At 38.2% G+C, this 14,725-nt stretch overlaps 2 protein-coding genes and 1 long non-coding RNA gene across 3 annotated transcripts in view; 1 reads left to right on the top strand and 2 right to left on the bottom strand.

The window, feature by feature from the left end:
- LOC134288741 (uncharacterized) overlaps positions 1-14,725 on the bottom strand; it is a 531,602-nt gene that overhangs the window by 240,093 nt on the left and 276,784 nt on the right. The gene's annotated exons all lie outside the window — the stretch shown is intronic.
- LOC115268239 (uncharacterized) lies at positions 94-3,796 on the bottom strand. Its single transcript, XR_003898156.2, has 3 exons — positions 1,559-3,796; positions 1,083-1,499; positions 94-1,015 (listed from the first exon to the last, which is right to left on the bottom strand). It is a non-coding gene; the product is annotated as an uncharacterized LOC115268239 (long non-coding RNA).
- Positions 6,575-14,725, top strand: part of LOC109404752 (autophagy-related protein 13 homolog) — a 154,949-nt gene continuing 146,798 nt past the window's right edge. Inside the window, exon 1 of the mRNA XM_019677681.4 lies at positions 6,575-6,957. Within this exon, the coding sequence (XP_019533226.2) occupies positions 6,802-6,957 (156 nt within the window). The 5' untranslated portion in view covers positions 6,575-6,801. The remainder of the gene's footprint in view (positions 6,958-14,725) is intronic.

Raw genomic sequence — 14,725 nt, 5'->3', positions numbered from 1 at the left:
GAGGTATGACGGTTGTTTTGTTATAAACGTAGGGGATCGGAACAGAATTATAATAGACGATGACCGCTCCTGCTGAGCGATTGTCATCCTTCACGAACGGATCCGCGACCGGAAGTTATGTCATGCGTCACTTCCCTCATTTTATTTCTTGGACTTTTTGCTCTTGTGATGGTGCGAGTTGTCCCTGCTTTCGTCGCACGATCGTTTTATTACTACTGCAGTTGCTACTGCTCTTGTGTTTGTCGCTGTGGTTGCTGCTGTGGTGCTTACTGCTTCCTGCCGCTGCTGGGGTGCTTATCCTTGCTGTGCTTGCGCGGCTGCTGCTCTTGATCGAACTTGGTAAGAGAGATAGAGGGTTCGATTTAAGATCTTTGAATTGAAAATTTAAATAGGTGTAACAGTAAATGAGTTCCTGAAGAAGTCCTCACAATGACCGAAACGTTGGACAAAAAATAAAATCTTTTCAGAGACGGAAACAACACAAACACATAAAACAATGTGATAGAAGCAAAACAATTCAACTAACGTTACGAATAAACATACAAATACAAATACTACGCCCATTCTCGATCTCGTCTGAAAACGGCATGCGTTCAATAAATTATGCAGTGTTAGCAAGCAAAAAGAATCTAGCATATAGCAATTTAGTGTAGATTTCTTCATCTCCGCTTAACCGGTAAGCCAGGCTTACCCATATAGTTAAGCCAGGTTAACGCTTAAGCGGGAGTGAATAAATCGACCCTTACACACGTACACATCTACGTAGATGACATCCCTATTCTCCCCTAAGGGGATTGTTTGCAACCAACATCAGCCGGGTGAATTTACATCATAATATTGCGACATTGGCCCTTATGAAAAATCAGTGTCGATATGTTACTTACCTATGATGGGACCTTTTTTTGACGATGTCCGGCCGCCCACGTAATCATCCTTGTCGCGGTTGCGGTCCTCCTCGCAGCCTCCTGTTTCAGATCGGACCAATCCTTTCCAGATTCTTCATCCGATCTCAAATCTACAAATAACAACGGCAGTTTGAGTAACTTTATTATTTTCTCAAGGATATAAGGCATCCATCGTACCTCCACCAATGCCACTATCGCCCTCCTCAGACGTTTCCGAGTAGTCCTCCAAGTCGGACTCATCTTCATCGTCTGCTCCGCCGTAAAACGTCACTTGATTCGCCACCTTTTGGTAGAAATCCAGCCCCGTTTCGCAACTATTCGGCACCCCAACTTTGGCCCAGGACTCCGTGCCAGCGGGTGACCCATATGTCCGCTTCCATCATCTGTTTGTGCCCCTGGAGTTTATCCACTTGAATACGATTGAGAATCATCATTGTTCTGTCGAATGCATCCAATTATTCCGGGCTCAACGGCACATCCACGCCATCGCCTTCTGGCGACATCCGATTGATCTACTCGATATCACGCTCCATCTTCTGAATCATCCGCTCGGACTGTCCAGCAGCTCGTTCATCATCTCCGACTCTCTTTATTCTACGAAAAATCCGGCGTCTTGACAATCTATATCACCACAAATCATTCGATAATCATACTCATCCTTCTCCTTCTTAACCCCAGCGGATTCCTCCTGGACCAGCTTCTCCAGCAGCCCTTCCGATGACTTTCTTTGGTTGCAACCTGAGACGTTGGAACTCTCATCCTTCACTGCCGGTTCTTCCGTGTCCGTCTTAGATTTACCTTCGCGCTTAGATTTGCCCGCGGATTGCTGTCCCAGCGGCGATTCAAGCTGGCTCCAAACAGCACCAGGAAATCGTAGAGCAAAATGAAACCAGCTGCTGTGAAATATTCCGTTCTGCAACAAGTTGTTTCACTTTTTGAAACTAAATCGTGGTTCGTTGTCGAACAAAGTGATGTTTATTATTGAGGAGGTGGAAGATAAACACGACAAATCTAAGCATAAGTTTTCAATACGACGTATCTAACAATGATGAACAAAACCAAGAATTATTATCATTATTACGTTTTTATATTCTCGCAATATTTAATGGCATTTCATGTGTTGCTTATCGTCGCATGTGTCAAATAAAATGTTTGTCACATTGTTGTACTATTTAATCATACAATCGACGTGAACTACATTTGTTTGATTAAACCAATTTGAGTTTAAAGTTTAAAATGTGATTACATGAGTAAAGCCCTTTTGAAATGCTATGGTATACTTCAAAAGCAAAAAAGCTTTTTCAACCAAAATATCCGCTGAAAAGATGCACCACCACGACGGAACCCTTCGAAGTTTTCATATCGAGGGATAAGCCTCTGCAAGTTGCATAATCCAACGAAACCTACACTAGGCTAAAATAACCGGATAAAACCAATGAAAAGAATCACGACTTAGCCAGTGTCGCCCCCCCTGGGCCCAGTATTCAAGTTAGTGCCTATTTTATAGGATTTTTAATTCTTGCATTATGGGCATATTTTGTATGAAAATATGTTCAGAATTCAAAATTTGTAATCAGAAAACCCAAGCTGTGCGCTGTTTCACAAGGTCTGCAATATGAATATAGTTTGAATGGGGAAGAATGCCGGTCTTCGTCCAAAACTGGTAACCAGAAAATCATAAACGACATGCCAAAATTCAATACGGCGACTATTTCTGGAGCTCGATTTGAATAGGTCGTATGTGCTTTTGTCGATTAAAAATTCGATCAGTTGGATTCGCTTATTATAGCGAAAATCGTTGAAATTGAGCAAAGTTGATACAAACAGCAGAATCCTCACAAAACAGGCTTTCTGTTCCATCATTGAAAGTTTGCAAAATATCTGCCATATTGCTACAATGACTAAAATAAACTGATCGAATTTTATATCGACAAAAGCATATACGACCTATTCAAATCGAGCTCCAGATTTTATGTAATTTTAATTGCAGAGTCCAAAAATGAATACCAGAACATCCAAGATGGTGTTTCAATGTTCAAGATGGCGGTTAGTTTAGTTGGGGTAGATATCCGGAGTCATTAAATGATGACCGGAAAATCTAAAATGACGTTTCAAAGATTGCGGCTTCATGACACTTGTTTGGTTTAAGTTTTGGATCGTTGTCTTATATTTTCTGAATATTGGATGTTATGCTAATATAAAATGTATCCATATTGAGTAGATTTAGCAAGCAGTTTTCATTTTGTATTTATGTCAATGTCATCAACATGTCGCTCGAGTTTTGTTGAAAGGATATTTTAAAGCACGAGAAAGGCACCATCACCGCTAGGTGGATTAATTAGGGTTTTTTAAATTTCTTTGTATTTGTGAATTTTAACTTAATGCTAATTCATCACACACCGACGAACCGACGTGACAGCTAGAACAAGCAAATTCAAATTTGTTGTCCGCGACGCCATGATGAAAAATAGCCGAACTCTATCGCCACCTCTACAAAGGTTCGCGTTGATTTGCTTGCTTGACCCCAAACCCCCGTGTGTTCATATAGGAGAAGGTTCGCGTCTGTGCTGATTTGACAGAAGCGTTCGCTCGCTTTGCTGGTCGACCGTTAAATTGAGGGGGGGACACTTTTGAAACACCACTGTCAAGTCGGTTCGTCGGTGGCTATAGTGCATATAGTTAATGCACTAGCCCATATTTTTGCAACTTCATCGCGAAACTAGATGCAATAACATAAACAAATTTTCAGCTGGGTAGAAGTTGCTCAGAGTCGACCCCGCTGCGGTGTCATAATTCGCGGCCCGAGTGAACTGTCAGTGGGCGGTGCACTCGTCTATCTTCAAAATGTGATGGACCCGTAGGCTGAACAATTCTGGAGTAACATTTGAAAAGGGTCCAAGAGGTCTTGTGTCTTCTTTCGAAAACGCTCCGTAGGGCATAACAGCAGCCCGCCCACGCCAATGAACATCCTTATCCGAAAGATCGATGTTCGCTCTGTCTGATAACGGTCTTAGTTTTTGGGGGCTCAGGAGCGACGTGTGAAGTCATTGTTTACCAATGCTTGTATGCCCTTTTCAAATGTTGCTCCAGAATTGGCTTCTTTAGCGTTGTTGAGATAATTTCATATTCTGAATCTGCATGCAAAACTGAGCCGAAATCCAAATTTTCATGAATTTTGGTGCCCGGGAACCTATTTAAAAATCCGTTTGAAGTTTGTATGGGAACGATTTGTCGAATCACCCCTCGTCGCATTTTGTACTGGGCGGAGCTGTCAAGCAGTTGCCCAGCTGTCAAAAGGTGATTTCGAAACGTCTCTTTGAAATTGATTTTAGGTACCAAAATAATGTTCTAAAAATCTGAAAAAATCATAGTGGTTCAGAAAAAGGTGCTCTTTCGTATAAAATCTAAAAATCAACACATTTTTCTTAATTTAAAAACCCAATTATTAGGCAAAGTTTCCTGTTGCCAAGTTGAGAGCTTATGCATAATTCTCGGCGCAAATTCTTGCGAGCAAATGGAAACTACCTATTTCTAACGAGACTAATGTCGTTTTCGTTTTTGCGGCGGTGCTACACCACTTCGTGCTACACTTTTCACTGAAAAAACGAACATTTTTGGTGCAGTTGCGTTGGTGTGCGTAAATAAAAACCTAAATATTTACAACTTTGCAAACGCTGATTGGTGGACACGGTGCGCACCTGCTACACTCTCGAATTTTTGAGTGCTGCACTATCTTGAGCGGTGCAGAAAAAGTGCTACACCGGTGTAGCACGAAAATCAAAAACGAACATTTTCGGTGCAAAAGTGCTGCACCGGTGAAGCACCACCGTAAAAACGAAAATGACATAGAAAATAAGCAAGTGAAACGTAAAACTTCAATTGGAAGTTCCTCGCGTTTACTAGGCTAAGCCAAGCCAAGTGAAAATTACAACGCTTATTGCACTGTTCACACCAAATCGAACTGCACAGTATGAAAATGTGACGGTTAAAAAGTGTGACGATAAGTGCAACCGTGCTGACTGACAGTATTTTGACGTCGAGAAATGTCACAGGTGAGCACGTGGTGTGTGATTCGCCTCATTCTTTCTCGATTTTGTTTTGATTCTCATCCACATGACAACTCTCCGGTTCGAACTCTCTGTTTTCTCACTGTTGATTGCCGTGTGACCAGCTATGCAGCTTTTGCGTCTCTTCTCGTGGAATAAGTTTGTTTGATGCCATTAAAGCACAGATTTAAATGTGGCAACACTGCCTATCCGTTAAATAGGGAAACGATGGAAAGTGAGTAGAAACGTCTGTTTGTCTGTGATTAAAATTTGATTCAGAGCTTGGAACAATGTTGGATAGGGTAACGGTCGAATTTTGGACCCCTAGAGGACATTAGTTTGAATTTAAACTAAAATCAAACAGATTCAGAGGGTGTACACATAATGATGATGTTGGTATGATCGTAAAAGCCTCCACTGTCCGTCAAAAATACCCACAAGTTCATTTCTGGCTGAAAATTTGATGAAAATAACTGATTTTTGAAGCATCAGTTTTCACTATTCTGGACACTTCAATTTATTTTGGACCCTCTTAAGGACAATGTATTTGGAGTACATAGCTCAAAATTTCTAGAACACCGTTTTTTAGAACCTTTGAACGAATTTAAATGAAAATGCATCACGCTAATTGTTCAGTGGTTGTCAACAGCGTGATGCATTTTAATCCAAATCCGTTCAACGATTCTAAAAAACGGTGCTCTAGAAATTTTGAGCAATGTACTCCAAATACCTTGTCCTTAAGTATATATTTTGGACACCCGGTGTTTAAGCCCACTTGAAACTGTTTTCGAAGAATCTGCCACTTGGATATGCTGGAGCACATCCTAATTACTTGATTGACAAAGGATGATTAGACGAACTTTGTGAATTTAATGCGCTAGAATAATAAAAGTTTTTGTTTACATCTGCAAGTTTCCCCCAACCACACTTTCTCTTTTCGTAAACATGCCGCGACACTCGCACGGATAGCGAGATTAACAAAAATAATTTCAAGGCAAATAATGATATTTCCAGTGAGGAAATGATTGCTGCTCTTGCAGAACAATCTTATTAAGCGAATGATTCTAAAAACTTTTGTCATCTCTTCATTAAGGCTGTGAAAATTATAATAATACGATCCAGGGGGTCCAAAATATATTGACGATCTTGCGCCAAATACGACGCACAGGCAAATAAAATTGTCCCACCACAAAATATGCACACCGGTTTCAGCATACATTGGTTGATGTCGCCGCTACAGTTTTCCAGTAACGGAGCGTTATTTTGGGGTGGTGTTTCGACTAATCGGTTTGTTTATGCACTGTTTCCTTTGTTGTTGGATGTGTGAGCATTGTGTTGTCAAAGATTGAACATTTGCACGATCGTCGCGAAATCCTTGCAAAGCTCAATATGGGGGTCCAAATTATATTGGTTACCCTACGTTGGACAGAACAAGCACACTTTTGAAACACTTCCGTTTCTCCGTGTACAAGAAACTTTTCGAATCTGCTTTATCGATGTCGCCCCAAAGCGTTACACTTGGCGTTACGCTCTTACTGTCAGCTCGGCTGTCAACGACTGATGCTTTTTGTTTTCCTTCGCATCTGTCCGTCAGTCAGGCTGATGCGCGAATGTTTTCGACTGTGTTGTTCTTCTTGTGTAATGGTTCGCTGGCTCGAGATCTCGTTTTTCAAAATTTGGTGGTGAAAAAACTGGCTAAATTGGAAAATTTGCAGTCGCGAGTGCTTCCGTTGTGCACCGGTGGAAGGCTTATCGAGTGATCTTCGACGGTAACGTGAATTGCGGTTCGAAAACAGTGATTTTAGGTTGGGAAATTGAGGTGCAAAAAGTGTGTTGGTGCGAAACAGCGAATGGCGATGGCGACCCAGGCAGGAGTGTTGGACAAAGGAAGCTTGGAGAAGTTTGTCAAAATTTTGGCAATGAAATCGGCCCAGATCATTGTGCAGGCACGGCTGGGCGAGAAGATTCGAACCGACTGCAATCCGACGACATCCGGAAGCGATTGGGTGAGTAATATTTGGGAGGGATTTGAATTTCAAAACAGTAATGCGACACAGGGGGTTTCGGGTGTTTTTCTTCTTTTGCTCCGGGGCGCTGTTTTCAAACATGGTGGCTCTCCCTAAACTAGTTTGAAAACAAAAATCAGATGTTCCATTCATCAGCTTGTTGATGGAGTATGTAGGTAAAGTGGTGAGCAAGGAGTGAATGCTTGTGGGTATGTGTTTTCCTATGAAAATCGATTTGTTTGATCGGTTAGCTCAGCATGTCGTTGTTTGATGATGGGCTGCTTTGGCTGCCTGGTGAACGGAATCTATCGAGGTCAGCGGGTTGTTCAAACAAGTTGTCATCATCAAGGATGTCTCAAGATGATAAGCCTATGATGTTATGGTTATGACTAAACTTCTCAAACATACTTCGTTGGGGCCTTAGAAACGTTGTCACGGTGCTTCATTTACCGTTATTATCAAAAAAAATATACCATCAAAACCTGAAACGCCATTCTCTTTCTTCATCATTCCTACACCTCTGGACAAATTTTTAAAAAAATCGTTAGACGAAATTTTGAGTTACGCCCTTTTAAAGGGCCTAACCCCTAAAAATCAGGTTTTCTATAGAAAAACATCATATTTCATAACAGAAGCATGTTTCTGCCATCAAAATTTGAAACGCCATTCTCTTTCTTTATCATTCCTACACCTCTGGACAAATCTAGAAAATAATCGTTAGGCGAATTTTTGAGTTACGCCCTTCTAAAGGGCCTAACCCCTAAAAAATGAGGGTTTCTATAGAAAAACATCATATATCATAACAGAAGCATGCTTCTGCCAACAAAATTTGGAACGCCATTCTCTTTCTTTATCATTCCTACACCTCTGGACAAATCTAGAAAATAATCGTTAGGCGAATTTTTGAGTTACGCCCTTCTAAAGGGCCTAACCCCTAAAAAATGAGGGGTTCTATAGAAAAACATCATATATCATAACAGAAGCATGCTTCTGCCAACAAAATTTGGAACGCCATTCTCTTTCTTTATCATTCCTACACCTCTGGATAAATTTTGAAAATTATCGTTAGACGAAATTTTGAGTTACGCCCTTTTAAAGGGCCTTACCCCTAAAAAATAGGAGTTTCTATAGAATACCATCATATTTCATAACAGAAGTATGCTTCAAAGTCCAAAATAATGAATAGTATCATTAATAATGCTACAATGTTGAATGCATTGTGTATAAAAATTAGCCATTACGCCAGTATAAGGGAAGTATTCTTTAACCTGTAGGATACGGACGTTGTTGGCTTCATTTACTATTATAGCCAGAACAATATGCAATGAAAAACATAAACGACAGTTCATTTACTTTTTCATTTATATAGTTAATGCACACCCATAAACTGAATTTCAAAAATAATGTTGGTCAAATTCTCCAGTTACGCCCATTTGAAGGTCATAAGTACTTATAGTAGAATTATTATAAAACTTAGTTTAATTTAATCACGTTTATTCTTCGGTAACGTAGTTTAGCAGTTAAATATAGAACTATCATTACAATTGATCATCATCATAGTTTTGTATGTTTATTAATTGAAAACAGCAATCACCATTAAATCTAACGAATGAGATAGGCACATGCCATCGCTTGTTTTGTCTTTAAAAAAGCAATACAAAAAACTTACGTCCCACGCTATGAATGGCAATTGATACAAACATGATTGCTTCCTACATGTTTGAAAATACTTCCCTTATATTAGCATAATGGCCAATTTGTATACAAACATCAATACAAATAGCCAATATTAGCGCATAGTGTCAAATTGTAGCATTATTAATAATACGTTTTATTATTTGGGACTTCAAGGCATGCTTTTGTTATGAAATATGATGATTTTCTATAGAAACCCTGATTTTTTAGGGGTTTGGCCCTTTAAAAGGGCGTAACTCAGAATTTCGTCTAACGATTATTTTAAAAAAAATTTCAGAAGTATAGGAAAGATAAAGAAGGAGCATGGCGTTTCAGGTTTTGATGGCATAAGCATGCTTCTGTTATGAAATATGATGGTTTTCTATAAAAACCCCTGTTTTTTAGGGGTAAGGCCCTTTAAAAGGGCGTAGCTCAAAATTTCGTCTAACGATTATTTTAAAAATGTATCCAGAGGTGTACAGGGTGCGGCAGGAAAAAATGCGAAAAGTTCAAGGCACTATTACACGCTAAATATGGGATATATATGACTATTTCTTCATGACAGTGTATCAGTCAATGCCTATATTCTAGCACTGAAAAATAAAAATGAACACATTTGATGTTTAACATGTGATAATGTAGGCCTAATAAGCGGATATCAATAAACTGCGCGCCCAATGGTCATTAAACAAAATGACTATAACAGTAACAAAATTAGCTCAAATTCGATGAACAACCAGACCACACTGATCCAGAGCCATGTAGTTTCACATAGCAAATGAAATAAGTACATATATTTGATGATATTGTAGAGAAAATCAAAAATTTTGTTTTATCAGATGCGAAATTCAGCGACCTGTGCGATTTTCTGCGGTTTGAAAATTCTGGTTGTCTTCATCTTCAGGCGCCGCCCTGTAAAGGTTAGTGACCAAAATGGGAAATTTTTTAATTAACTTTTCAGAAAACTAGCCTATTATAGATCATGGAACGTTGAAACATAGATTGGTTAATGTCAAATGGACGAAAATGAGGTTTGAAGTTGAAAAACACTTTCGCATTTTTTCCTGCCGCATACTGTAGGAATGATAAAGAAAGAGAATGGCGTTTCAAATTTTTTTGGCAGAAGCATGCTTCTGTTATGAAATATGATGTTTTTCTATAGAAATCCTCAGTTTTTAGGGGTTAGGCCCTTTAGAAGGGCGTAACTCAAAAATTCGTCTAACGATTATTTTCAAAATTTGTCCAGAGGTGTAGAAATGATAAAGAAAGAGAATGGCGTTTCAGGTTTTGATGGTATATTTTTTTTGATAATAACGGTAAATGAAGCACCGTGGTTGTAAAAAATCATATGATAATATTTTAATATGTAATGCTTAACTAAAATACAATCTTGCCGCAATCCATTGCCTTAGTTAAATAATTTTTAACAATACTTTTAAGACTTGAAAAACCCTATTTTGAGTTATTTGTTTTTGAAATCTTTCTCAATGAGGGACAAAACACATTAGCGAATCTAGCTTTTTTTCTCAAAAAAAAAGCTAGATTACAAAGTATAATAAAGTCGATTAGTCACAAAAAAATACGTCAAAAAAGTATAGAGGCAAAACGACAAATGTTTCAAATATTATATCTGGAGTTTCCTCCAGGAACTTTTTTTTTAGATTTCTACAGATATTTTATCTTGGGTTTTGATCCAGGAATTACAATTGCCGATTACTCCAAAAAATGCCATTTTAGATTCTTTAAGAAATTCCTAGGGAGCTGTTCATAAACCACGTAGACCAAAATTTGGCCATCTCAGACCCCCCCCCCCCCCCTCCCCCCTCGTAGACTTTTGTCCATACAAAAATTTTGAAATTTGTATGGAGCGTAGACTTTAGTCAGATCTCCCCCTCCCCCTAAAAAGTCTACGTGGTTTATGAACGGCCCCTAGTTGGGATTCCTCCAGAAATTTCAATTGTGGATTCTTCCGTAAAACCCAAAATTGCAATTTATGGTTCCTTCACGAATTCTTTGTATGGATTCTTCCAGGAATTGCTTATAGAGATTCCTCCAGAAACTCTGTGGATTACATCGGGAATACCATCATATTAATGTAAGAATACTAAAGGAACTTAATTTATTAATTCTTACATTAATTTTATCTGAGGATTCCTCCAGTAATTCCATCAGTCAATTATTCCAAAAATACTATCTAGGACACGGGTTCCCAACCGGTGGTCCGCGGCCCCCTGGAGGCCGTGCAGCCAGTCCAGGGAAGCCGCGATGTTACCAAAAAAATTGTTCAATTTCAATTATATTTTGTGCAAAATATACCAATTTTTAATGTTGTATACCGCTACCCCCAAAAGCCACAACTTGAGGAACAAATTGTCAGTATAAAACGCCTTCAGAAGAAAAAATTTTGGGCTGCGCCGCTATTTTTCAGCTACGACTTAAATTGAATGTACATGACATCATTGTTTACGAAACGTGAGTGTCGAATAAAAAAAATGTGTCATTGATCGTCGAAAATTCCTCCCACAGTAAATTTCTAGCTTCGTCACTGTACCCAAAAAAACTCGGTTTCGTTCATTAAATTCATATTTTTTTCTAAAAATGTTCATCGGGCCCCAGATGTTTTGGGAACTCTTAAAGGGGGTCGCCACTCCAAAAAGGTTGGGAACCCCTAATCTAGGAGAATTTCTTCAGGAATTCTTACTGGGGAGACCGCCAAGAAGATTCTTCTGGAGATTCCACCTTGGATGCCTTCCTCCAGATTCCCACATGGATTTCCCCAAGAAATCATTCAGAAGATACTTTAAAAACGACACTACTCCGTCTTCAACCAGAGGTTGCACAGACTGTACGGGACTTTAGTGATGCCTACACAGTCTGGGATCCAGAAAGTCAATCTATTTTTTTAGGAACTCCAGAAGGAATCCCAGAAGAAATTTCTGGTAGATTTCCACTAGGAACTTTTGAAGGGTTTTTATAACTCCTACAATATCACAATAAAATATTACTTCTGTAGTTTTAGGAAAAAAATTCTGGACAATTCTCAGAAATAATTCCTAGGAGATTTCCATAAAGAATACCTAGAGGGCTCTCAAAAGAGACTTCCGGAATGATTTCTAAAGTAACTGCTGGAGGGTCGCAGAAGGAATCCCAACAGTATTCCCAGAAACAAGTACAAAACAATCTCCAGAAGGAATTGGAGGATTTCCGGAAAGATTTCTGAAAGACTACCAAAAATCCTGAGGAAATTTCAAATGCGATTACTAAGGGAATACAGCAAAAGATCTTGAAAAACACAAGATCGAAGTATCAGAAGGAACTCTTGCATGAATACGTTGAAGACTATCTGCAGGAATACGAGGGAATACATAGGGTGGGGCGGGGCAAGATGGGTTACCTAAGGATAGATCACCATAACTTTATAAATACAAATCGTATTGGTTCGTATTCGTCCGCTACTCTTTAATACACTAGTTAGCTATGCTAAAAGTCGATAAAAAGTTCATTAAATACAAAATATGATGTTAAACAAGCAGTTTTAAAAAGTGATCGATTTTGCGCCGTGACAAAAGTGCGGAGCAAGATGGGTCACCTTTTAAGTAATTCACATTTTCTCAACGAAAAACGTCAAAATATAAGATTTGTTCCGCATTCATATATCCTCCATATCCATACTGAGTAAACAAGAGCTACTAGTAAACATTTTATAAATTTATTTGGAATATAAAAAACTTTACGATATGAGTGGTCCTTAGGTGACTTGAAAATCGATGTTTTCACTAAAAAAATATCATAATTTTATGTTATAATTTTGAGCGTTCATTCCGCTTGATTGAAGTCATTTATGAGATAATCTTGTAATAAAAAATAAATAACTTTTGAATGCTCCAAAAATACGTTCAAAATTGAAGGTGACCCATCTTGCCCCGCGGCCGTTTATATGGAGATTATATGGAATGTATCGCATAAGAAAAATGGCTAAAAACCATTTTATATTTTTATTTCCAATGAAAGTGAATATTTTTTCAATCAATGCCCCAAACTTTTGTATATTCATGCTGGTCATCTAACAAAATTATTAACATAATCAAAACATGAGTAATGCGCCCCAAAATGGCACTGACCCATCTTGCCCCGCCCCACCCTATTGTTTTGAAATTGAAAATTTCAACTTTTTCAAGCAAATTCCGGCTAGTCATTTAATTTAACAGATTTATTATGATTTAAAAGATTTGACATATATTTATGATTTGAAGAATTCAAACAATAACAAAATTTCTCAATGTGCTAGTACAGGTCGTACAAGATTATCCGGGGTCCAATGACATCGAGAGAAACACTTCTGGTACAATTGCGTGACGACTCGTGTTGACACTGAAGCCTTCCAATACAGCATGGGATGTAATTAGAAATTCATCCAGGAACTCTTCTGGAAATTATTCAAGGGATTCTTTCAGGGATTCCTTTAGGGATGTCTATAGATTTCTTCAGGAATTCCTGGAAAGATTACTTCAAGAACTTCTTCAATAACTTCTGTAAGTTTTCCTCCAGAGAATCCTCCAAGGATTCCTCAATGAGGGGTCCTCCAGGCAATGCTTCGGGGATATGAGGGATGAATTCGTTGAGGATTTACACCGTGTCCAATAAGTTCTCATACAAAATCAAATTCAATTAATTCCACATCTGTAATTAGGATTTTCAAAGTAAATTTATTTATTGAAAGGCCAACTAACACACACCAAATACAGCATATGTTTTGGAACTAATTGTCCTTTATCCTTCTCTGCTGATCGCTTATGTGTCGTAAGTCCATTTCAGCTGGCACGCACGCCATTTCATTGGTATTTCGTCGTATTTCAACGCGTAATGGTTTTAAGTTGAAACAAATTAGGTTCCTGTCCTCCCCACTACTAGTAGCAACTATGATCAGAAGAGAAAAAAATATGAGATCCTTTATTGGTAAAGTACGAAGCCGTTTTACTTTGTACAAAATAAAACGTAAATTAAACAAAAATGTCCATTTACCTGTTTTAATAAGATTTGTTATGTTAACGAAGCATGAGTGCATCTTATCTGGTTGATTCACATCATTCTCGCTTTTAAAACATGCTTGTATTCCTATTGTGGTAAATTTTATCTAAAATTTAGGTTTTATGATGTTTATCTTTGATATAAAGGTTATTTTCATGAAAATCAGCCCAAATTGAGCTTACTTGCAAATTTCTCACCATATCATCACTAAAATTGTATTGTTTAAACCTAAGTATATCCATTTGGTACATAACTTGAGATACAAACTCAAAATTTATCCTTATGGACTCTATTTCGCTACCGTAGAATGAAAAACTTTTCGAACATTTCTCATGCGTGCCGGAGCAAACGGATTTCAGAAAACGGAAGTATTCTGCTAGGCTTATAAAAACAAATAGAAAATGAAGTTATTCTAAACCGTATGCTTTATTTTATCAGTATTATGTGGCCTTTCAATACATGTATTCATTTTAAAAAGTTGAATCACATATGTGAAATAAAATGACTTTTTCTAAGTTTGTATTTTGTATGAGAACTTATTGGACACGGTGTACTCCATTGCTTGATTCAGGGTTTATTCCTTCATGAATCCCTCCAGGTATCCCCTCAGGAATTTCTCTAGGGATTAGTCCAGAAATTTCTCCAAGGATTCCAACAGTTTTTTTGAGCTTTACATAAGTAGTTTCTCCCGAGTTTTCTTCATGAATTAATCCTGGCATTCTTTAAAGAATTCTATCAGAGATTCCTTTTGGAGTTCTTCCAGGGATTCCACCTATTTTTTTTCCTAGGGATTCTTTCAGGATTAGGGCACTTACTAAACCACTACATGTTTTAGTAATAAACAGGATTTTTTATGGTGAAATGATAAATTCTTCGTTTCTGCAATGAAATGGTACAAACAAAGTAGGTATTTTGATTTCTTGTCTAATGACACATTCCAGCGTAACGGGTTACCGCGAGGAACTAACTTTCGTGAACAAATGACGTCTGCAATCAAATATAATGTTCATGACCATATGGTTTAACAGGTTTTATAACAAGCTTATTAGATGTACTTCCTGATGCA

Source organism: Aedes albopictus, chromosome 2 (genome assembly GCF_035046485.1).
Source record: "Aedes albopictus strain Foshan chromosome 2, AalbF5, whole genome shotgun sequence".
Classification (NCBI taxonomy): domain Eukaryota; kingdom Metazoa; phylum Arthropoda; class Insecta; order Diptera; family Culicidae; genus Aedes; species Aedes albopictus.
The sequence above is the reverse complement of the archived record's forward strand: the minus strand, read 5'-3'. Positions and strand labels throughout refer to the sequence as shown.